At 51.1% G+C, this 24,446-nt stretch overlaps 1 protein-coding gene across 3 annotated transcripts in view; it reads right to left on the bottom strand.

The window, feature by feature from the left end:
* The window catches only part of GRK3 (G protein-coupled receptor kinase 3), a 159,003-nt gene that overhangs the window by 7,909 nt on the left and 126,648 nt on the right, over positions 1 to 24,446 (bottom strand). For all 3 annotated transcript variants that reach the window (XM_056114452.1, XM_056114453.1, XM_056114454.1), the window contains 7 exons: positions 23,067 to 23,161; positions 17,325 to 17,432; positions 8,089 to 8,155; positions 7,331 to 7,431; positions 6,442 to 6,508; positions 5,358 to 5,453; positions 1,605 to 1,767 (listed from right to left, as the gene is read on the bottom strand). In XM_056114452.1, the coding sequence (XP_055970427.1) occupies positions 1,605 to 1,767; positions 5,358 to 5,453; positions 6,442 to 6,508; positions 7,331 to 7,431; positions 8,089 to 8,155; positions 17,325 to 17,432; positions 23,067 to 23,161 (697 nt within the window). The remainder of the gene's footprint in view (positions 1 to 1,604; positions 1,768 to 5,357; positions 5,454 to 6,441; positions 6,509 to 7,330; positions 7,432 to 8,088; positions 8,156 to 17,324; positions 17,433 to 23,066; positions 23,162 to 24,446) is intronic.

Below are 24,446 nucleotides of genomic sequence, written 5' to 3'. Positions count from 1 at the left end.
TTCCAGAGTGATAATACTTTGGCAGCTCGAGAAGGACTGAGTACTTGCTGTTATATTTTCACTTTCTGACATCATACTCAACGGCTACAAAAAATATGGCTTGGCAATTTTTTTAAGGTTTTAAAAAAACTGAATCACAGTGAGATATGCGATTATAAAGTTGTTCATGATTGGGTTTCGGTCATATAATGTTCCAACACCCATCCCTTCACCAGTGCACATTCCCCACCATCAAACCATCAAGGCTCCCAGTTTCCTTCCTCCTACCCAACTAGTATTCACAATCACGACCATCCTGTTGTTCGTCGATTGCCTCGAGCAGGCCCCAGTAACGTCTCCTTCGTCCTAGCCCTGAGATTTTTTTTTAAAAAGTGCCATATTCAAGGCTCTTTCAGGGTTAGGAGAATGAGACCCTTCATTGTCACTGGTATTTGGCATATTGGGTACACCACGTAGAGTTTGCCAGGCTCTGCCGTGGGGGCAGGTTACATTCAGTTGCCTGCCAGTTTGTCCCAACTAGGGCAGGCACTTTCTCTCTCTCTCTCTCTCTCTCTCTCTCTCTCTCTCTCTCTCTCTCTCTCTCTCTCTTCTCTCTCCTCTCTCTCTCTGTCTCTCTCTCTGTCTCTCTCTCTGTCTCTCTCTCTCTCACACACATACACACACACAGTCTCTTTCTTCTCTCCCTCTTTCTCTCTTCTCTCCCTCTCTCTCCCTCCCCCTCACTCCCTGCCCCAGCTCTCTTTCCTTTCGGGCCTTATGGTTTGCAAAACCGGTATTAAGAGCATATCAAACATATCCCTTTGCCTACTCTCAACACTCAGTTCCTGTCCAAAATTATCATTTCCAACGATTATTATCATACTGCTCCCTCCTCTATCCTAACTGCCCTGGCTTGGCAACTCTTCGGTGCTGCTGTGTGCTGACTGAATGCGATATAAACGTAGGCAAGGGACGAACAAGGCACTGGTCCTCAGAAGACCAGCTGTGTGCAGTGCAGGGAGCAGCCAGCGAGGAAACTGCAGGTCCCCAGTCCAAGGACAACAAAGAAGGGCAGAGCGGTGAGAGGCAGCAGCCAGTGCTCTGACACCAGGCTGGCAGCTGGCCTGGGCAAGCTCAGTAAAACCTTTCAATCCCACCCTCAACCCTTCCCCAACTCTTCGAGGAAGATGGACATGCTCCCAAAACGCTGCCCTTTCTCTGTGGACAACTGTGTTGATGTATGTTCATGAAAGACTCTCAAATATTCGACTGAACTTTCTGAGGCCAGATAAAATGGAACACTCACACGGCATTTTTTTTTTTTGCTTTTTGGGTCACACCTGGCGATGCACAGGGGTTCCTCCTGGCTCTGCACTCAGGAGTGACTCCTGGCGGTGCTCAGGGGACCCTATGGGATGCTGGGAATCGAACCCGGGTCGGCCGCGTGCAAGGCAAACGCTTGACCCGCTGTGCTATCACTCCAGCCCCTCACAGGGCATTTTTATTAGCACATGGTGACCCTCTGTTGGCGATTATGACCCTAGTCCTTCTTTAGCTTCACCAGACGTTTTGAAAATTCACCACATTAGAAATAGTTTGAGACAGACAAGTTTTTTTTTTTTTACCTTCTTCATGGCCCAGTTGCTTATTTTTAGCTCGTTTCCTGGCCTCGATCTTGTCCATGTCTGCATTTACTGCTTCGTAAACTGTTTCCGCTACTTCCTGCTGCCAGCGTTCGGAGATTACCAAAGGGAAGTTCTTGTAGAGTTCTTGGTCGCAATCAAGAAGCTTATTATTGAAATTTGAAAAAGCTTATTAGTGGAAGAAATGAGATGTTTGCAATTGAGTGCATTTACAAAGGCCACAGACTCCGAAGGACCGTAATTATATGTAGGAAAAGAACCAGACCAAAGCACATCACTTGGAGACGATCTATCTGCTCACGACAATCTGGCCCACCAGGATTTACAAACAATTTGGTAAACCTGACTGGCGGGTTCTGAGCCGGCTGTCTCGAAATGACCGGATTCAGCTGATCCCCAGATCCCTTTTACTGCACTTCCATGAGATGAACAAGCAAAGGACTTCGTTTGAAGTAATAAAGGATTTGAAGATAAAAATAAAATCTTAATTCTCGTGAGGATCTTTTATTTGTGCCAGTTAGGAAACCGTGTCTTGAGTGTTTTATAAATCATTATCAAGGGAGAAGCCAGGAGGGTTTTGACAAGGGTCTGAATCAATCTGGAAAGTAAGAAAATCAGAAGGTACTGAGGGCTGGATCTACTGTTCATTTCACAAATGTCACAGGGAATCAAACTTTTAATCGAATAATCCAACTCATGAACATAAGCGACAGAGAGAACTGAGTTCTCCCTTCCAGCCCATATTTCTCTAAAGCTCTAAAACTATTCATAAACGAGCCACTATAATAAAACGTTTGCCAGAAAATAACATTTTTCTTCCTAACTTCAGCTCAGAATTCTTTACTTCTGAGACTGGAGGGACAGTACAGCCGATAGGGGTGTTTGTTTTGCATATGTGTGTGTGTGGGGGGGGTGGGTGTGGGTATGTGTGTGTGTGTGTGTGTGTGTGTGTGTGTGTGTGTGTGTGTGTGTGTGCATGTTTAGTAGAATGGGATGTCAAGGCATTCCATCTGGTTCCCGATCCATGCGAGGAGTGATCTCTGAGCACAGAGCCCAGGAGTAAGCCCTGAGCACTGCTGGGAGTGGCTCCCCACTCAAACCAACCAACCAACCAACCAACCAAATGCTTTCATTTCTTTCACTTGCTACATCTTGCAAATGAGCCAAAACAACCCAATCTTTTCATGCATCTGAGCCAGTTGTAGGGCAGAAATGCTGATGATTCTGCGGGAAGAAGAGATGGGGTTCTTCAAATGCATTCGTCTCCTTAAAGGCCGGATCTGCTCATGGCAGAGGAAGGAAAAGGAAGTGCTATCCCCATGGGCAGTTAGTTAAAGGCAGAGAAAGAGCAAGGTTCGACACTTGCCCGTAGGGCCTTTAGCAAATCAAAAGCTGGAAGTACTGATGCCCAGACCCTGGTCCGGGGGTCCCATAGCCCCTTGGTGACGTGTGAGATGGCCGAACTGGATTTCAGCTCACTTTTCGTAAGAGTCCCCTTCTCTTTCGGTGGCCCATTCATCTTTGGACCCAAATTACACCCAGAGCAACCCTAGCCCCATGCCTGAGTATGAACACTGGAGGATGTGTGTGTGTGTGTGTGTGTGTGTGTGTGAGTGTGTGTGTGTATGTAGGGGGGTATATGTGTTGTGTGTAGGGGTGTGTGAGAGTGTATGTAGGTATGTGTGTATGAGTGTTGTGAGTGTGTATGTGTTGTGTGTAGGTGTGCTGTGTGTGTTGTGTGTGTAGATGTGTGCGTTGTCTGCAGGTGTATGTGTGAGTTTGTGTGTGCGGAGGGGGTGTATGTTTAGTAGAACGGGATGCCAAGGCTAAGAGCACTTTGAAAAGATTATGAAGATTTTGGGGGAAAAAAACCACCCTTGTCTCCGAGGAGTTTCTCCGGAAGGGGCAACTCTGCTTTGTCTCCAGACAGCTCCAGAGACCCCTGGTCTTCATGACTCCGCCTGTGTTTTTTATTTACTTATTCATTTGGCGGTGGGGGGAGCATGGCTGGTGGTGTTCAGGGCTTACTCCTGGCTCTGAGCTCAGGGATCCCTCCTGACGGTGCTCAGGGGCCCCTGGGTGGTGCTGGGGATCAAGTCTGGGGCAGCCATGTGCCAGGTCTGCCCCTTACCCACTGCACTGTCTCTCCAGCCCCTTCACCTGGATTTTTCCCCCAAATTAAAGGTAAAGGTAAAGGCCCTCCCGTTGATCGTCGATTTGCTCGAGCGGGCCCAGTAACGTCTCCATTGGAGACTTTGTTGTTACTGTGTTTGGCATATCAAATTAAGTGAAACAAAAAAGGAAAAATGTATATTTAGGTGAGGTTTTAAATTTTTTCAAAGAATAATGTGCTATCTGGACCATTTTTAGTTGATTTTACTGTGGGCCCTAGACTAGGACCCGAGATGTGTAGGGCACATCTCTCAACCACCGAGTCACCTCCCAGCTGGGCGTCCCTTAAAGACAACGAATAGCCCCCGTTCTCCCCGGCGGGACTCTCTGCCAGAGCTGGGTGCTGGGCCCCTCACGTCCACTTCCTGAGGGGGGGCAGCCTCTCTCTGACCTGTCCGGCAAGACTAAGGCCAGAAGCAGAGCTGCTCTGTGGGCCAGCACGGAGCATGGCTAACCCCTGAGAGCCACCAGAGAGTACGGCTGACCTCACTGATACTCAGAGATCTCTGGGTCACGACTCCAGAGTCCGTGGGAGCAAACGAAGGCTTCAGAGGAGGCCCTCAGTGGGCCGGTTCACTCAGCAGACCTTCCAACTCGGCCCTGCCCTCCTGGTCTCTCTTGAATTCTAGCCATGCCCACCCGCCAGGATCCCATGGCCGTGGCCTCCTCAACAGTGGCCGACCTCCCTGTCCACCTTCACATCTTCCCGGAGTCGCTCCCGCCTGCTCTGTCCCCATGCAGCCACCCCGTGCCATCTCTGTGCCCACCCCCTCCTTGCTTCCCTTCCTGGGCATTTCTGCTGGACCCCCTTGTCAGGCCTCTTGTCATCATCCACCTGTTATAGCTACACCTGGAAGGTATTAAACCGATCACAGGGAAACCTCGGGTGGGGGCGTCGGGGGCAGGGGGGGCTTAGCAGGGATCCACGCAGGCAGCTGGGGAGGCAGAGAGCACATATCGCGGGAGCAGGATCTGGGGGAGGCTCTGAAAGGGGGGCAGATGTGAGCCTGACATGTGGGGATACAGTGGCTTCGCGCCCCAAGAGTTCTCCCTCGTGACTCACTATCTGTAATTACACCTTGTCTCCTTGGGAAAATAGTGATATGAACAGAAGTTTGGAAAATGCGGAGGGCTGTCTTTTTTAAAAAGCAGTGATTATTTCACTTCTGATTGACACGCGCACAATGAGTCACGCTGTCTGCTCTTTCCGTCCGGACGCCGTGAGATGGGATGCCTGAGAACACGTCAAATGGCACACACGTTTGCAGTTGCCAAGTTGTGGGCCCCTGTTCTGTCTACACTCGCATTTTATTTTAATCACAGATCTATCCAAGTCAACGAAAAGCCTGACCATTTGGCATCTGACAGACATGGCATTATTGGGCCAAGGAAAATCTTCACGGTGTAGGAGAAGATGAAGCCTGGGACACCCCCGTTCTTCAAACGCAGATGGAAAATGCCCTCGGAAGATACCGCTCACCGCCTATGCTAAGGCAACCCACTCCGCCTGATTTCCAGTCAACGGTTCCAAAGTAGCAATGGAGGCCAATATCCCCTTCGTACCTTGATGCCTTTGGTGTCCTCCTCATCAAACGAACCGATGTCAAAGGCGTCGGCGGCGTTCACTTCCCCCCGGGGAGGAATCAAGGGTGGAGGGTACTGCAAGATCCAAACAAGCTTCAGTGACCGGAGGACCTGATGGACCTGTCCCAAGCTACAAGCCAGTGCAAATCATTCACAGGACCGACATACTCCAAGAGTACCGCACCCCTTCTGATGGGATTCAAAGTAGAAGGCCACCAACGTTGGAGGGAAATAGATTATTTCTGTTCTGCTTTGGGGCAGGGATTGGGATATGGGATGGAAACACCCAAAGTATATTGGTGGGAAGGTATATGGTGGCGGGATTGGTGTTTGAATATTAAATATAATCAAACATTGTGAATTACTTTATAAAATCAAAAAATTAAAACAAAACAAAGCAAAAAAAAATTTGTGTTTACATTTATGGGCTGGAGCGATGGCACAGTGGTAGGGCATTTGCCTTGAGCAGGATGGCCCAGCCGAGCCGGGTTCGATTCCTCCACCCCTCTGGGAGAGCCGGGCAAGCTCCCGAGAGTATCTCACCCGCACGGCAAAGCCTGGCAAGCTACTCGTGATGTATTCGATATGCCAAACACAGTAACAACAAAGTCTCCAATGGGGACGTTACTGGGCCCGCTCGAGCAAATCGATGAACAACGGGAGGACAGTGACAGTGACAGTTTACTTTGATGACAAACACCTCTCCCATCATTCTATAAAGACCACTGGAGAGGAAAACAATGTGAGCTGTCTCACACTGAGACCGAGATAAGAAGTTCGAAAAGGAGGAGCTAAGAAACATCCAGGCCCAAGTACATGGACAGTGGAAGGAGATGCCCTGAGCGATCCAGCTGACCGTTCATCAGTGTCCGGGAAAGGCATCATCAAAGTTTCTACCCGGGGAACGGAGAGCAAGAAGTCACCTTGGGTGGAAGATGAGCAAGAAGAGACTTATAGACGGGGGAGTCTGGGGTGGGGACCCTGGGACAGAGCCAGGACCCCAGCAGTGGGGTGGTGGGGCAGTGAGCACAGGCCGTGGTACCCTGGGGTCCCCGGGGAGTACCTTCTGCATGTAGACGTGCTGCCAGTGGACTCCTTTGAAGAAGCTGTGCTCTTTCACTTCCTGCGCTCTGTTAAAGGGAGAGAGGGTCAGATCCACGCAATGGGTGCGTTGGGGAATAATTCCCAAAATCTGTCTCCTCCTTTGAATGCCTGACACCAAAACTTATGCCCACACAGAAACAACTATCTTTGTTGTTGTTGTTGTTTGTTTGTTTGTTTTAAGGAAACATGCTTTCTTCCAAGCAACACTGGAGTCCCGGGATGTTTAGAAATGGTGCCGGCAGCATCTAGGAATACGGGTTGGGACTGTTTATTCCAGTTGAAGAGAAGGAGTTTTCATAGATTCATTTAGGGAGGACTGTTCCTGAAAGCACTTTTAAGTGTGAATTACCGATCTCCGTAATAAAGAGCTCGGAGAGCAAATGTCATGAAAGAGAAAATGAGAGGCCTATCTAGTCATTCATTTCGTTTTATCAGCGAGAGGGGCCAAGTGCTGACTTCTCAGCCTGCTGAAACCTTCACACACACATGCAGACACACACACACACACACACACACACACACACACACACACACACACACTACCCAAGTACAAACACATAAACACTCCTCTTTTCCGCCTTCACATCCAACCTCGAAGAGTCAGCAAGGAAATGGAGCGGAGGTAAGGGCAAATAAATAAAAATCAAAGTATTCCCCAAGCTGACAAGCCTTCCACGTTTAGAGGAACCCTGGCTGATGGGTGAGTCACGAGGGAGTTCCCAGCCCAGCACCTAGCGCTCCGGTGCAGTAGGAGTTTCTGAGGGCCAGGGCATGGTTCACTGTGCTGGGCTCTAATGAAACAGTGGGTCTGCCCTGGGGCCGAGAACCCTGCCAGGGGCCAAGCCTACCCGCCTCCGTGGCAGCCCAGACGCTTGCTGACGTCGCGTTGCAGTAAGCCCTCCAGCAGGGACTTCAGCTCCGGGGAGAAGGTGTCGGGAAGTTCCACGTTCTGGGTGGGCAGAGAGAAAACCAGTTCAAAGAAGTGCACCCTTGGAAACAGTGCCCGCACCCCCGCCCGGTGGAAAAACCTTTTCTTGCCAAGGAGAAAACCGCAGCTAGGTCACGACTGAACACTGACTCCAAAGACACAGAAAACCAATGTTTTCAAAGTCTGTCGAAGCCCAGGGAGAAGTCTGCTCGGCTCCCTTGCCCCCCTCTCTGCATTTCAGTGACCCCTCACCCCCCATTTCATACTTGATCCCTTTCCTGCCTGTTCCTGGTTCTCAGCTATCTTTTATTTTTTTTTGAAAATTTGGGCCACACCCAGCAATGCTCAGGACTTACTCCTAGTTCTGTGCTCTGGAATTATTCCTGGTGGTGCTTGAGGGAAACTATAGGATGCTGGGGATCGAACCCGGGTCAACTGCATGCCAGGCAAGCGCCCTACCCACTGTCCTATCACTCGGGACCCCTCTCTGTTATCTTTTCTCTCACTCTTGGCAGAGTTGGTGCTTGGCCCCAGCATGCGTTTCCCCTCTCCCCTTTCCTGTAGCAATATCTTACTTTTTACTTACTTTTAAGAGAGCAAACTTTTCTACTCACTGCAATGGAATGAAGCAGGACAGTTACGGTGTGAAAAAAAATTAAAAGTTTTCCATTTCCTTACCACGGTGAGTGTCATTCGGTCTATCTCGTGCTTATCTTTGGTTTTATGTTGTCTAAAAGGGCTGTGACTGTGGAAATTAAAAAAAAAACACGCTTTACCACGTGGGGCTAGGTCAGTCAGCACACATCACACTGTCTGGTGTTTGGTTCATTGAAAATGAGAGTAAGGCACAGGCCGTCAACTCTGGTCATTTCCAGAGACAAACTAGGAATCAGGCATGCTAGATCCTGGAAGAACGAGGCCTAAGTTTCACCTGAGTGGCCTGGTCCTTGTGTCAACGAAACCCTGGCACTAAAATGTGTCTGGGAAAATCTATCCCACAGGATATTTTAAAATATAATTAAAAAACAATGAGTCAACAAGTAGTCATGAAAATAAAGCTCATTCATAGAATAGCAATCGCAGCGCTATTTGAGACAAATCTGTAGGTAACCTTTTGAACAAAATAAAAACTGGTTTCTCAAACAACCCAAATAGCTTTAGCCAATCCCAAACTTGACCAAGATGAATTGGGGCTCTTCTCTAAAAAAGGTCTCTTTTTTTCTCCTCCCTTTTCCTCTTCTTTTCTCTTCTTTCTCCTTTTCTTTTCTTTCATTTTCCCTCTTTTTCTTTCGGTCTCCCGAGATAGATGTACCTGGGCCGTGACACGGCTGTCCCAGGGCAGTCACCCAAGCAGGCTGCATGCTTCAAAATTCGGGCTCTGGGCCGCCCAGGCTGCACCTGGTGGTGCTTGGGGACCCACACTGTGCCAGGACTGAACTGGAATCTGCACACAAGCACTTGTGCTGCAACTGTCACCATAGGCCATGCTTTCTGTTGAGTAGAAGCCCCAACCCGTACCACCAGGCTGTCCAGTTCTGAGGACAGCTCATGTGGGTAGGCCGCAGGCTCTTGGTCAAAAAAAAAATCTGGGTTCAAGTTGCAACTTGGCTACTTGCTAGTCACAAAAGCACTTCAGGATACATTTCCTCACCTGTAAAATGGGCACCTGTAAAATGGCATCGCTGAAGGGTGTCACTAAAGTGACGAGTTCTAGCGATCAAGCCAATGGCAGCGCCCTGCAGGGGCTGATTCCAGGTCTGCAGAAACCAGCCAGGACGAAGCTCACTCTCTAGGATGGCGATCCATTGGACCAACGAGCAAAACCATTACCGGAACTCCTCACCAGGCTCTCACAGATCTGAAAAAGCTGGCCGCAGCTGTACAGTCATCTCTTAACCCGATGACTGTATTCTGGGGCATTTACTAGTTTAAACATTTTAATTTTCACTTTGTACGAGAGAGGGCACTCTAAACCTTCTTTTTTTCTTTTTCCTCTTGCTGTGAAATGCAAAGTGTTTTTCTGTCTTTGGAGCATTCATTTCAAAAACAAACAGCAACAACAACAAAAACACCAAATCACGCTGAATGAACACCAAGCAAACATACACTAATCTTCACAAAAAGCTTTCGACTGAAAATATTCTTTTAATTTTGTTTTGTCTTTTAGGCCACACCCAATGGTGCACAGGGTTTACGCCCGCCTCAGTGCTTAGTGATCACACCGGGTGAGACTCTGAGGACTCAGATGGGATGTCGGGGATGGAACCCGGGTTGCCGGCGTGCAGGGCAAGTGCCCCACTGCGGTCTTAGGGCTCTGCCCCAACTGAAAATATCCTTGACACCTTGTTTCCAGGGAAAGAAACAAATGACTGCACTTAGAAGGCAGACTGAATGTAACAGCAAACAATATCCATTTGCTGTTTATAAGAAACAGTTTAAAAGTATATTAATATCACTAATGCCAAACACACAGAGATACTAACAGGTTCCTGGTTCAAGAGAAAAGGAATGGATGGCGGCCGCACGGGAGCCTTGTGGACAGCAGGTTTGAGCCAGGGCTGGCGGGAGCGGCAGGGACCTCATGGGAAGGGGGGCTTTGTGGGCCGTCCCCCACGCCCCACCGAGGTCGCCAGCTGCCCCCCATGAGCGGCTCTCCGGCAAGGCCACGACTCCAGGGCACAGAAACCAATCTCTTAACTATCTAACTTTTAATAGAAATTCTTCCAGGGTCAATAAGTAAAAGAGCAGAAATTCAAAACCGCGCGGCCGCGACATCATTTTATTCTTAAACCAAGTTGTAGAAAGCAAATCATTTCACAACGCTGTTTCAGCATGTCTGATTGTGGGGGGTGGGTCGTAAACTCTAAACAATAATTGTGCATCTTCTATCGAAACAATCTATCTAGTCAAAGTAGATAGAGTATTAACTAGAGCTCATCTGCTTCACAAGAATTGGGAGGGGTGGGAGGTGGGGGTCTATTGGGATTCGGGGTTAAAAATAAGTATTGGTAAAGGGAAATGTGCTTGATATTTACATGACTGAGACCTAAACCCGAAAGCTCTGTAACTTTTCCCACAGTGATTCAATAAAGAAATAAATTATAAAAAAAAAAAAAAGAGAGAAAAGGAATGAAAGTTTCTCTAATTTTAGGAAAGCCTCCATTTCTCTGCTTGGCACTTAGCTGTCCCCATGTCACAAAGACACTTTATCCAGGGGCTGGAGAGAGAGCAAGGGGTTTGCCTTGCATGTGGCCAATCCCATGCGTTGCATGGAGTCCCCAGGGCCCACCAGGAGTGTTCCATGAGCACAGAGCCAGGAGTAAACACAGCATAGGCAGCTGTGGCCTCAAACAAAATAAAACAAAACAAAAAAGATATTGAAGCTTCTGGTTCAACTTCCAAGGCCTGAGAACCCTTCAGGTAATCTTGATTTGCAGCTGGGGCCTGAGTCTAGGAAGAAACGGCCAAGTCCTGGCTTTTGGTGAAAAAGAACTGGCGTAGGGCTGGAGTGGTAGCACAGCGAGTAGGCATTTGCCTTGCATGCAACCGACCTGGGTTCGGTTCCCAGCATCCCATATGGTCCCCCGAGCACCGCCAGGGGTAATTCCTGAGTGCATGAGACAGGAGTAACCCCTGTGCATCACTGGGTGTGACCCAAAAAGCAAAACAAAACAAAACAAAACCAAGCGATGTGCTCTGCAGAAGCTCTCCACGCTAAATTAAACAAAACCAATGCTGGGGGGACAAGAGAGAGGCTGGGAGGAGTCTGGACTTCAAGCCAGATCACACACACACACCGGGTGCCGATCACACACCCGGCACACATGCACGTGGGTGCCACTGCTCCCCACCCCGTTAGAGAAACCCGGCAAGGCCACGTCCCACTAGGTTCTAAGAAGCCTTCCAAAACGCTGCTCAGAGCGTCCCTGCACCGCCGTGAAGGGAAAGTGGGGGCTTGCGAGGGGGAACGCCTGGCGCACATCTGTTTCCAATGCAGGCTTGATTATTCTTTGTGAACAAAACCAGAGAGTCTGTTTCTATTTTGGAGGACGGTAAAGCAGGGCCCTCGGCTAGTAACGATCCCCATTCTGCGGGAGGCACGTGGTCCGCGGAGCCTGTGTGACAGCAGCTGCTTCCCGACGCGGCCGCCTGAAAGGGGCGCCAGCAAAGGGCCCCGTCAACAGCTCGCAAGGCGTGCCAAGTTCTCCCCACGGCGCACGCGGCACCCGGCTGCAGCGAGGGGTGTCAGAATAGGAGGCGCTTGAGTGGGGCGTGTGTGTGTGTGTGTGCGTGTGTGTGTGTGTGTGTGTGTGTGTGTGAGAGAGAGAGAGAGAGAGAGAGAGAGAGAGAGAGAGAGAGAGAGAGAGAGAGAGAGAGGGAAGTGGCTTCTGAATTACACACCAAGCGGGAGACAAATGCCGCCCAATATTGTTGGATGATCATCCAAGGTGAGCTAGACAATGGACAATCACACACACACACACACACACACACACACACACACCACAAACCCCATAAATACATTGTGAAGCAATGAATTTAGGACCATAGTTTTTATAATAGTAACTTAAAAAAAAACCCAACTCATTCCGAAAACTCATTTTAGAACACCCCCAAGAAGGCGCGGTTCATCCAATTTGCATTCTGATGATTCTCGGTGGCTCCCCAAATATCGAGACACATTAATTTTGTTCCCTCCCCAGAAGCTGGTCCACGAACCTGAAGTGGGGCTCTGTACCCCTCAACCTCCCCACCCCCCTCCTCCCTCCCACTGCCTGCCACCTCCAGGGAGCACAAAGCCTGAGTTTCACGTCCGGTGGAGTCTGTTTCTTGACAGACAGCTGGAAGGGACACTGAAGCTGCGGACAGCATCGCACGCATCTGTGACAGGACCCAGCTCGACCAGAAGGGCGTGGAGATGGCCCCGTGAGGGGTGTCAGTGTGAGCAGCACCTGGACGCCTGGCCTGGGGGTGGGGCCAGTGCAGGGCTGTCAGCCGGGGGTGAAGGCAAGTTCTCAAGCCTAGACCTGGCTCCCTGACCCCCACCCCCACCATAGTGCCTGGTTAGGATTCTTTGACAGAGGCCAGATAAAACTGGGGGTGCCGTGAAACACACTGGTTAGTGTAAAAAGTATCTAGCCACAGAAAATAAGGGGGAAGACGACCATGCTCGGGGACCTCAGTTCAGTCCCCCTACACAGACCCAAGGAGAGGCAGAGGGGACCCCTGTGGTCTCAGCACCTCGGACCTTCGCGGGCGGCTAATTCTCCGTCTTGCCAGCAGGGGGCAGTACCACGCACGGCAGGCCAACCAGAGGCACTGTGTGCCTTTCCCTGCGGGCTATCAGCAGTCATCAAACTGGACTGGCTCTGGGCTCTGAGCGACAAGGACAGACACGGTGTGAGTGCACCAGGTGTGTGTGTGTGGGGGGGGACTTCTTCCCTGGGGGCCCGGGTAGTGGTCCTCCTCCCAGCCCCCCCCCCCAAAAAAAAACAGAGGTTTCAAACTCTTCAGGATGACTACCCCGTTTTCAGAAACAAAACAAAACAAAAAAATTCATTCCAGCGCCACGGGGGAGCACTGCCTTACAGGAAGCTTCTCTGCCTGATTTCCAGGAGGTGACACCATCCCCCTGCCCCCAATTACAGCTCCGGGAGGTGGGAGGTGAAGACAGTGCCAGGCCATTTCCTGCTGACCCCATCACGGCACGCCTCCATAAATATCAGTTCATTTAAAGCACTGGGGGCATTTTACATGCTTAGTTCCGGGAATTTTTTTTCCTTTTTGAGTCACACCCAGCGATACTCGGGGGTTACTCCGGGCTCTGCACTCAGGAATTACTCCTGGTGGTGCTTGGGGGGACCATATGGGATGCTGGGAATTGAACTCGGGGCTGCCGCTATGCAAGGCAAAAGCCCTCCCCGCTGTGCTATCGCTCCAGCCCTGTTTTGGGGAATTTCACCCGCTTTCCAACTGCCACCAATAGGAAGTGGTCCCCTGCCCCCGCACAAACCACCTTCTGTTAGGGTTCCTGTGCCCCTCTGCCTGGTCCTCCTGCTGCCCCTTACTTTCTTTTTTTTCTTACTGAAAACCACCCCGTGACCGTCCCTTGCTTGTCTTTGGTCTCCGGAGGTCTCAAGAACAAAGCCCAGCCCGACTCCAGAGCTTGAATTCCAATCTCTCTGTTGTGTGTGACTTGATCTTAAAAGAGCTTTCTTGCAGACAGCTCCCCGCCCCCACCCTGCACCAACTCCCTGGCTCCGCCCCAAGCAGCTGACCACCTTTCAGAGGTAGCAGATGGGGGAACCCCCAGCCCCAGGAGGAGCCATGTTCGGGCTTGCCCCCCTGCCCCCCCCCCCCAACCCGCCCCGTCAGGATGATGCCTCCGGGCGCTTTCCAAGTCTACTTCATCACTGTCACTGGAAAGAGGCGGGCACTCACTCAAGCTCCTGAGCACTGGGCATGGCGTCATCCTGTGTGCCCACAGCTGTTGGCTCCCCTGCAGCCTTCTGACCCCTCCTCCCTGTCTTCCTGCCAGGAGAACTCCAAGCACACCCCTGGTAGACCGCAGGCACCCCGGAAAAGCTGACCGAGTCGAATCCAGGTCACTTAGCTAACAACGACTTGGCCAGTGTTGGGTTTTCGTGCTATGTCCTTTCAAGGGACTGGCTTTTGTTTCTGCATTTTGGCTGTTGGTTTGTTATTTAAGTTTGAGCCACACTGGGTGGTGCTCAGAGCTGACTCCTGTGCTCAAGAATCAGTCCTGTACTCGGGGGGACCTTATGCAGTGCCAGGGACTAAACCCAGGTTGGCTGCATACATGACAGGTGAGCGCCCAATTCACTCTACCATCTCTCTGGCCCACGGGGCGGGTGGGGGGGTCTGGGATGGCCTTTGAATGAGTAATAACAAGAATGTTGTGAGCTCATCAGCCTGAGGGTGAAGCACCAACTCATCAGCTTCCCACCAGGCTCAGGAAAGGTCACTGGGGACCCGAACATGCCTCCACCGGAAGCCAGAGTGCTTGGCGGGCATTCTTGTGTCAAATGGAAATCCGTTTCCTCCTGACAATATCAGCCCTCTGTAGCACGGACATGTCCAGTAAACTGGCCCACCCAGAGCTACAGCCAATCATCACGGCTCCCCGATGCTCTGTACCAGCTTCTGTTTGTTGTTTTAGATCAAGTTTTGGTTATTCTTGTGGAGGAGAATCGGAGGCAGAGCTTGGAGGTCACTGGAACCACGCTCAGCCGTGCTGGGGGGCAGGGTTAGGGCCTGAACCCTGAGGACGTGCACCTGTAAGGCATGTGTTCTACCTCTGGGGCCACATCCCCAGCCTGTCCTGGGCCCGCGCTTCCATACTCCCGTGTGTGCCATGATTCCTAGCTCTCTCACTTTTCCTTTTCCCCAACCCACCCCCTCCCGTCCCAACCGAACCCCTCCCATCTTCACAGTCACCTCCCTCTTCCTTAAACCAAGACTCCCTTCAACAGAGCCACATGGTACAGCATGTTGTAACCGAGAGCATCATCGAGGGCCCCACACAGGGATCGATACCTCCTGATTCAGTCTGCTCAGCCTGAGTGTCGGCCGGCTAAGACCGGATTCACTTTCTTGGCTGTGAACTGCACGGCTGGGTCACGCCGAATTAGTGATTAAGGAAACTGTCAGACCCTTTAAAAAATGAGGAGTGTCATGCCAGATCACCCCGACCAAACGCACTTGCAACACAGTATCAGAGAACAGATGAATAAGATCAAAGTGAGTGAAGAAACAAAGTCCCAAGTGTATCTGTTTGGTTGTATTTCATGAGTCACACCGGCAATGCTCATGACTTACTTGTGGCTCTGAGCTCAGGGGTCATTCCTGGAGGGGATCGGGGGACCATACAGGGGCCGGGGAATCAAATCTGGGTTCGTTACAGGCAAGACATGAGCCCTACTCGCTGTGCTATTTCACTCTGGCCCCTGAGTACATATTTCCACTACTGGTATTTGAACCCTCGGTGAATGCACTCATCAGCTAAGCTGATGGTTCTTCTTTAATCGCCTCAGAATGCAGGGTGGATTCTGCATCCTGCGTGGAGTCTCGGACACACGCACAGCCGCCAGTGGTGGAAGAGCCTCTCCTGTGGAAGCCGTTTCCTCTGGCCTCTCTTACAGAAACTCTAATTGGGTCAGCTAGTCTGATGAGTGAATTAGGGCCATCCAGGCTCCACAAATGTCCTAATGCAATTGAGGCCCACCAGGACCTGACTTTCTAAGCAATAATATAATCTCAGGTCCCAAGTGAATACTGTCAGTGGAGAATAACTGAATTATCCGACTCCTAAGGAAGCAGCCAGGGTGCTCCACGCCAGTCGGGGGGGAAGAAACCGAATCCAGACTCTGCTTAGAAGGTCCTAAATAGAAGAGGAAGATACAGTGGTGCTCGGTGAGTTGGGTGAGCGCAAAGGCGACTACTGGTGTAGCTTAAACTGCTGGGCCTGTGTGCGCAGGAGAAGGAAACCTGAATATGAAGCGTTTTCTGGATCTTTGTGCATAAAGAAAAGCCAAGAACGTTCTTTGAAAAAAAAAAAAAACTTCAACGTTTTTAGTCAAACTGGGTAGAAGTTCTTAAGATTCATGGCGACATTAGGATCCTGCTAAGTATTCACTCCAAGGACGGATTTTGCAAGGGACTGCATTTCATCATCTGCCCGGTCGATTGCACCGACTCTGGTTGTTCAGAACGAAGGGTCCCACGTGACACAAATCATGAAACACACACAATTCTACAAATTCATTGTCTGTGTGCTTTGAAAGACACCAGTTCCTGCATGCTTACCAATGAATGTCCACTTTTCCCAAATGGATCCTTCCCCTGTTTTGCAAACTTCAAAATGCTCCTAAGATAACCACGAAGCAATAATTTCTAAGGGAGGGCCGGGAGGGTGTTTTCCTTGCATGCAGCCGACCTAAGTTCAATGCCCAGTATCCCATAGGGTCCCCCACGCCCTGCCAGGAGTAATCGCTGAGTGCAGAGCCAGGAGTAAAACCTGAGCATCACTGGGTGTGACCCAAAAGGCAAAATAATAATAATTAAAAAAAATAAATAATAATTTCTAAGGAAGGGGGTGGGGGGGGGGGAAAAGGTCCATAACCATCTTTAATCATTTATAGTCTACAATATAAAGTTTTCCCCAGCAAAGGATGGTAGAGGGAAATATTTTATTTTTCTTTTTGGGTCGTACCTGGCGATGCACAGAGATTCACTCCTGGCTCTGCACTCAGCAATCACTCCTGGCGGTGCTCAGGGGACCATATGGGATGCTGGGGATCGAACCCGGGTTGGCCGTGTGCAAGGCAAACGCCCTCCCCGCTGTGCTATCACTCCAGCCCCCACCTTTCCAGTTTTTTAAAAATATTTATTTATTAGTGAATTATTTTTAATATGTATTATATCAATGATTTTTGGGTCACACCCAGCGATGCACAGGGGTTACTCCTGGCTCTGCACTCAGGAGTTACTCCTGGCAGTAGCTCAGGGGACCACATGGGATGCTGGGAATCGGACCCGGGTTGGCCGCGTGCAAGGCAAATGCCCTCCCCGCTGTGCTATTGCTCCAGCCCCAGTAGAGGGAAATATTTTAAAGCCATCTCACTTCAGATGCTGGGGTGCCTGTGGGAAGGGAACAAAAGCCTCACATTGTGAGCGGTTGGCCATAAAGTTGTTCTGACTGCATGCAGTAAGAGTCACGGGTGGGATGTCCAATTTCAGGGCGATGCAAAGCACCTCGGGGTGGAGGGCAGAGAAAGAATGCTGGGACCTAGTGACGTCTGAACGCTCTAACGGAGGCACGTCTGAATGCTCTGGCTCTGGGCTGCTCGGGTGCACCCCTCCCCCCCGGTACTCGCTCACCAGCACATACTCACCCTCTCAGAAGCTTGAAGAGCATGCAGCCCAAGGAGAACCAGTCGGCACTGCTGTCATACGCCGTCCCCTTCTGCAGCACCTCGGGAGCCATGTAGCCATGCGTGCCCCTGGGGAGAGAAAGAACACGGGGAGCCTTCAGCACACGCACCTGGGCACACAGGGGCAGCTCGCTCAGAGGCCGGTGTGCGTGGGGGAAGGGAACCACCAGGCACCACCGTGCATGTGACACCTGGGCGGGAAGCAGCCTTTGCCGGGCCAGCGAGTACCTGCGTGAATACACATACATCCTTGTGTGAAAGACAATGCCAGCTGGCCGGCTGAGGAGGTCGGAAATTTTGAATCTCGCTCAGTCTTACCCGCCAGCACACTGAAGAGCGAAGGTGACTCTCCTGTGGGTGTCTGCGAGAGCTCTGGGGAGGAGAGGCAGCAGAGGAGGGGCGCCCCAACCCCGCATCAGGACCAGGTGGCTCTGTACAGCACTCTGCCCTGCAGAGGGGCAGGGAGGGACTGTCTACCCCCCTGTGCTGAGAGCACTGGGATCACACATGCCAAGGCGGCAGGCCACAGGCCACCAGGTACCATGGAAGAAGTAGGACAAGGGTTTGCGGATGGAGAAGGAGAGAAGGGATGCGTTAGGTTTCGAAAACCATGGAGGGCGTCTAGGGCCCAGCTCAGCCACATGACGGCGCCTTCAGGAAGGGGATGAAAATCACTTGGGGGGGACCAGGACAACTGTTCTGGATAAAATCTGCACCGTCGGTAACTGCAAGGCCCTCTCATTCTTCTATCCACCCCTACACACACACACGCGCACACACACACACACACACACACACACACACACCCCTTCATGATGATCTGAACATGTTCTGTTCTGTCTTGAAGTGACCCACAGTTCCCGAGAAACTTTCCAAATATGTAGCCAGAAAGGGTCCCTGCAAAGGCCCCAAGCAGCCCCAGTCCCAGTGTCCCTGCTCCCCACCAGTTCTCTCTGGTTTGGTAAAAATGCCTTCCCTGCTGTGTGGCTGTCACCAGAATGGGTCGCGAACAGGATCTACAGCTTTGGGGCAGGCCAGGGTACAGCCCCTCCAACAGGCTTCATTTTGGGGGGGATGGGTTGTGTGAGTGCAGACACATGACAGTGTTCAGGGGATATTCCTGGCTCTATGCTCAGAGATCACTCCTGGCAGGACTCGGGGGACCGTATGTTGTGCCGGGGATCGAACCCACTCAGCGTGCGCCTGACCCACGGCACTTCCTCTCTGAGCCAGAGGTATATATATATATATATATATATATATCACTGTCACTGCCCTCCCGTTGTTCATTAATTTTCTCGAGCGGGCCCAGGAATGTCTCCATCATGAGACTTGTTGTTACTGTGTTTGGCATATCAAATACGTCACGGGTAGCTTGCCAGGCTTTGCCATGCAGGCGAGATACTCTCGGTAGCTTGCCGGGCTCTCTGAGAGGGGCGGAGGAATCGAACTCAGGTCGACCACGTTGGCTGTGTGCAAGGCTATCGCTCCAGCTTATATATATATATATATATATATATTTGCTTTTTGGGTCACACCCAGTGATACTCAGGGGTTCTTCCTGGCTCTGCATTCAGGAATCACTCCTGGTGGTGCTCGAGAGGGACCATATGGGATGCTGGGGATTGAACCCGGGTAGGCTGCAGGCAAGGCAAACGCCCTACGCCCCGATGCCTATTTTGAATGAATTTATGGCACAGCAACAAAAAAGCTGTTTTCCATGGCAGTGGACTGAGCACTGAGCACAGGTCTGGACTCCTGCACAGGAGCGGGGGTCTCTAGGAGGGACCTCCAGAGGGACGTCCCAGACGGTGTGGCTCAGGGCAAACCTTCACCAGCATATTTCCGCCAAGATTCTCGGGCCCAAACCCAATCCTGGAATGGGCAGATACCAACAAGGGTGCACACACTAGGTTAGGGGTGAGTGCGGGGGGGGGGGGGTGATGGAGCAGGGGGTCTTGGGGCACACGAGGGGCACAGAGAAAGATGCGGGCCAGCCAGTGCGGTGGTTGGCACCAGCTGCCCACACCGCAGCTCCCAGCATTCCTGGCCCTGCCCATGGAAGGGGGTGCTGCATGACCATGCAGAGAAAGAGCACTAGAACACTGAGAAGCCCTGAAACCCAGCCACGGCTTTGTGTCCTCGGGTAGGGCGAGCCGGCATGCACCTTAAGGTCCTCTCATCTCCTCCATCCCCAAAGTTTCCCTCCGATTTTTCCTGGCTTGTTCCAGTCAGCTTTCACTTTGCTTGTGATAACAGGGTGATTCCAGGACTACATGGACTTACGCCTCAGCTCAGATCAGTTATACTGCTAATGTGAGGATAGGCCAGCTGGACAGGGCCCCAGCAAGGGGGTCACGATTTTGAGGGGACCTGGGAAACCAGGTCTGAGGTGACCCAAATCCCTTAATCTGGTTAACAGGCAGCAGAGAGGTCCAGGACTTTTGTAGGGGAGCCCCGGGTGGAGGCGCAGATTGGCAATGCTTGGGGCTCACTCCTGGTTCTGTTGCTCAAGGATCACTCCTTAGTGGTTCTGGGGGACCATATGCGTTGCTGGGGTCAAAACAGAGTCAGTCTCATGCAAGACTCTTGTACTATTGCTCTGGCTCTCAAATTATCAGTCTTTGAGAGTGGGCCCAATACTACACAGAAGAAAAAAACTGGGTTTGAATTCGAGCTCAAGTTAATATTTTGATTCCTCATTTCGTTCACAATGTACCAGATATGTGACCTTGTTCAAGTTAGTTTCTCTTAATTAACCTTTGTGTGTGTGTGTGTGTGTGTGTGTGTGTGTGTATGTAGTCTCCTACGCAGATCTCAGGGGATCCTGAGACTCTAGGTGATTCTTCACCAAGTGGACTGCGTGGGTAACTAGCTTGAGATAGCATTTGATGCTGCTAATGCTTGGGTCTTGCTGGGGCCATCAGGGTCACCCCAGCAGGAGTGCCAGGGGGATCCAAGGCTAAACCAGGCATAATATATATACATATGCATATATATGTATGTACATATGTATACATATTATATATATACACACATAAAAATACTATGTGAAATTTTATATATCATTTTTAATAATTCTTTTAATTTAAAAACGTGTTATGTTTGGGCTGGAGCCATAGCATAGCAGGTAGACCACTGACCTTGCACCTTGCACGTGGCCGGTCTGACTGACCCAGGTTTGATTCCTCCTCCCCTCTCGAAGAGCCCGGCAAGCTACCAAGAGTATCTCGCCCGCACGGCAGAGCCTGGCAAGCTACCCATGACGTATTCGAGATGCCAAACACAGTAACAAGTCTCACGATGGAGATGTTACTGGTCCCGCTCGAGCAAATCGATGAACAATGGGAGGACAGTGACAGTGACAGTTCTGTTTATGATACTGGGGCTTCAAATCCAAGGCCTCCCAAGAGCAAGGCAAATGCCTGTATCACTGGGTCACACCCTGGCCCCAAAGCAGAGGATGGTAACTGTGACCGGAGAGGTTCCAGGGAGCTACTAGGGGGTTCAGAGCAGCTTTGTGTGCCTGGACAGCCAACGTTCAGCCAATGTCAGATGACATGGGGCCACCAGCACCACCATCCCATGCACAGCCACTTCCAGGAGGCTCCCTGGGCCGGGCTCCAGGAGGTCGGGGGCCTTTCATCTGGAGGGTCTTAGAGAAACATTCTTGCCTCCATCAGAACGGGGCAAGTGACCCTCACTGCTGCCATTAGAGGTAAACATCCTTGTTATCCGCATTTCCAAGGGGAGGGGAAGGAGGTTGGGGAAAGCAAGCAAGCAAGGGGAAAGAACCCAAACCCGCCCTGCTGGCTGCGTCTTCATTCTCGGCCGTACGTAACGTGTCCCTCCACCCACTTCCTTAAAACACTAACTACTCACTGTGTGCGTTGATCTTTTAAAAAATATATCATTCTATTTGACTTTTCAATTTTTGCTTCTGGGGAGTGCTCAGGCCTTACTCCCAGCTCTGCCCTCAGGAATCACTCACTCCTGGCAGGGCTCAAGAGACCCTATGGGATGCCGGGGATCGGACCCGGGTTGGCTGCATGCAAGGCAATCACCCTCCCCACTGTGCCATGGCTCCGGCTCCCTATTTGATGTTTTGTTTACTGTTTTGGGCCCTGCCCAGAGGTGCTGGGAGCTCCTCCTGGTGGTGCTTGGCGGGTGGGCCACACCCAGGGTGCCAGGGATGGAGCCTGGCCTCCTTCAAGCACAGCATGCACTCAGCCCAGCGAGCCATCTCCCCTCCTACCCACTTTCAGGCAGTGGCCTACGTGGCTGGATCATTCACGAATCTCCACCTTTCCCGTCCTACCCCTTTCCAGAAGCTGCTCAAATAAAACGCCTTGCCGAGCCAGCCAGGGGCCAGGGCCGCCTGGCCTGCCTCTTGGAGCTGACATGTGAATCAGAGGCAAAAGTGGGTAGGCCCCATCGGGAAATAAATAACCGCCTATCTTCAAGTTAATTTCTGTGGAAGATTAACTCTTATGAGCTCTTGGATTCATATTCAGCTGTGACCATACTAAATTGAAGAAATTAGCATACCGAATAGCGGTGGCATTAAAAATTCAAATGACTCTTAAAATGTCTGATGGACTCCCTGGGAGTTATGCAACCACAGGCTCTGGCCTAATAACTGTAAAGTGCCCGCAAAATGCTAATGCTTTTCTCACCATCTCCCATTGTTTGCAGAGCTGGAGCTGGTCGCTATTAACATTTGATCAGAGCTTTGCCGCTGCAGCCGCCCCCCACCCCCACCACGCACCTCGGCTAAGAACCACTTGGACGACCTATCCCACACCCAGGAGGGTCTGGGGGCTATTTTCTGCGTGCACAAATTCAGGAAGGCATCTGGCGTTTCTTCCAGGACACTCTCACACACATACAAGACACACAGTAAGATGCACCTTTGAAAGACTCGGTGGGTGCCACAAAAGAAACACTTGAAAAAGAGAAAAACCAAAGAAAACAAACCACAGAGTGTTCCACAAGTGGCCCTGGTGGGGGGAGGGGGGGAGGGCCACCTGCCTCGCAGAAGGACAGAGCCCAGGACAGCCGAGAGGAAGGTGGCAGGTGTTCAGCAGAGCGGGGAGGGGGTGTGTGACACAGTCCCAGCCATGACCCACGCCTGCAGCACCCCCACCTCAGTGCTCGGGGACCCCTTGGTGGACCATGGGGAGGACACAGTGCTCAGAGCAAAACGCATGACCTGCTCTTCCAGTCAAACTGCTAGTGGATTATCTAGTCTTAAGTGTGGGGGGAAAAAAAATCCCTGATGTCACTTGGGGGTGGTGGTGGGGGATGCCACGTTAAAGAAAAAGGGAAAAGCCAAAAGCTGAGGGAACGTGGGTCCTGGCCTGGGCATCCCAGGCAGCGTCTCAGCACCTGCAAGGGGCGTTTTGCCTCTGCTCCACAGATGGAGAGACTGTGGGTGTGGCAGGCAGACCGACATGCTAGGGCTCACACAGCATGGACAGGGGGCCTTAGCCCTGCTCCAAGCCCCAGAGCCTCTGGCCACTTCAGGTCCACTGAGCTCCCCCAGGGAGAAAACAGACCCCTCTGACTCCCTCCCTCCCCTCCAGCCCGGGATGAGAGCACGATGCAAACCAATCCCCCCACCCCTGGGCCCATTCCCAGGCCGTGCCCAGGTGCCCAGGTCTGGGCCCGCGTGAGACCGTCCAGAGTCCCCCGGATACTCACACACTCGCGTGCGGCTTCTTTTTGGAAAAATCACACGCCAGACCTAGATCTGATATCCTCACGTGTCCGTGTTCATCCAAGAGGATATTTGCAGGCTAGAATGAGAGACAAGATGATCCTTAAGGTCCCTCGAATATCACAGGGGCTTTGAGAGCTTCTGAATTGGCGGGCACGTCGGAGCCAGAGAGACAGCACTGCCGGTTGGGTATGCGCCTTGCATGCAGCCGACCGGGGTTGAATCTGCGACACCCACTCTGGTCTCCCGAGCTCACGAGGAATGATCCCTAAGTGCTGAGCCCAGAGTAACCTCTGAGCATTGCTGGTCATGGTCCCCAAACAAACAAAACAAAACAAAATGAAATAAAATTACAGGTACTTTTATCTTAATGAGATAATAAGAACTTGACAGGTTACCGAATGTTACCTGCCCACACGGCAGAGTCTGGCAAACTCCCCGTGGCGTACCCGATATGCCAAATACCAGTAACAATGATGGGTCTCATTCTCCTAACCCTGAAAGAGCCTCGAATATGGCACTTTTAAAGAAAATCTCAGGGCTAGGACAAAGGAGACGTTACGGGGGCCTGTCGAGGCAATCGACGAACAGGATGATCATGATCGTGACTTTTATCTTATTCCTCTGTCATAGCCTGTGTGGAAACAAGAAGCCGAATTTATGTGCTCCCACCCAGGGAAGGAAGGACCCTGAGAGCAATCAGTTTCCTGGTAATTTTAGCAGCAAAGTGGTCATGACAGAAATGACAGCATCTTCCTCTGAAGCCAGGCAGCTAACACGGAAGGGGCCTGACCACTGTCATGAGCAAAAAGCTGTTTCTGACCTGGGCTACAAAATCTATGGCGTAGCCAGAAGACATTCATGCCATCAGGGGTTCTCAGGACAAGATCCCAGAACACAGCAGGGGACAGAACCCTACAGAAGACGCACGTTCTGGCCTCAGGAATCACAATATTCCACGGTAGCACGCGGGTGCCCATCAATGTCAGTGTTGTTTACTAGTCTGCCATCAACACAGAGCCCCACTAAATGACCAGAGAGGACAGTGACCGCGACTCTGATGAAACGGGTCCATTAAGATTCGATTTAATGGTCATAGTCACGGAAAACAAAGCTTCCCTCCCTAATAAATACCGAATTAAAGTCATCTTAATAATATTTTTCTGCCGGAGATCAACAATTATTTTGCTGGAAATAAAAATCAAGGCACGCCATGATAAAATTGAAGCATGAATAATCATGAGTGACTAGAATTAAGTTTGAATAGAAATTAAGTAATGCCACTGCCTACTAAATAGCTCGGAAGACAAAAATGCATCATAAAGATGATTAGGAACGAGTGGCAGATTTAAATGAAAACATGC

Source organism: Sorex fumeus, unplaced genomic scaffold (genome assembly GCF_029834395.1).
Source record: "Sorex fumeus unplaced genomic scaffold, SorFum_2.1 ptg000025l, whole genome shotgun sequence".
NCBI classification, from domain to species: domain Eukaryota; kingdom Metazoa; phylum Chordata; class Mammalia; order Eulipotyphla; family Soricidae; genus Sorex; species Sorex fumeus.
The sequence above is the reverse complement of the archived record's forward strand: the minus strand, read 5'-3'. Positions and strand labels throughout refer to the sequence as shown.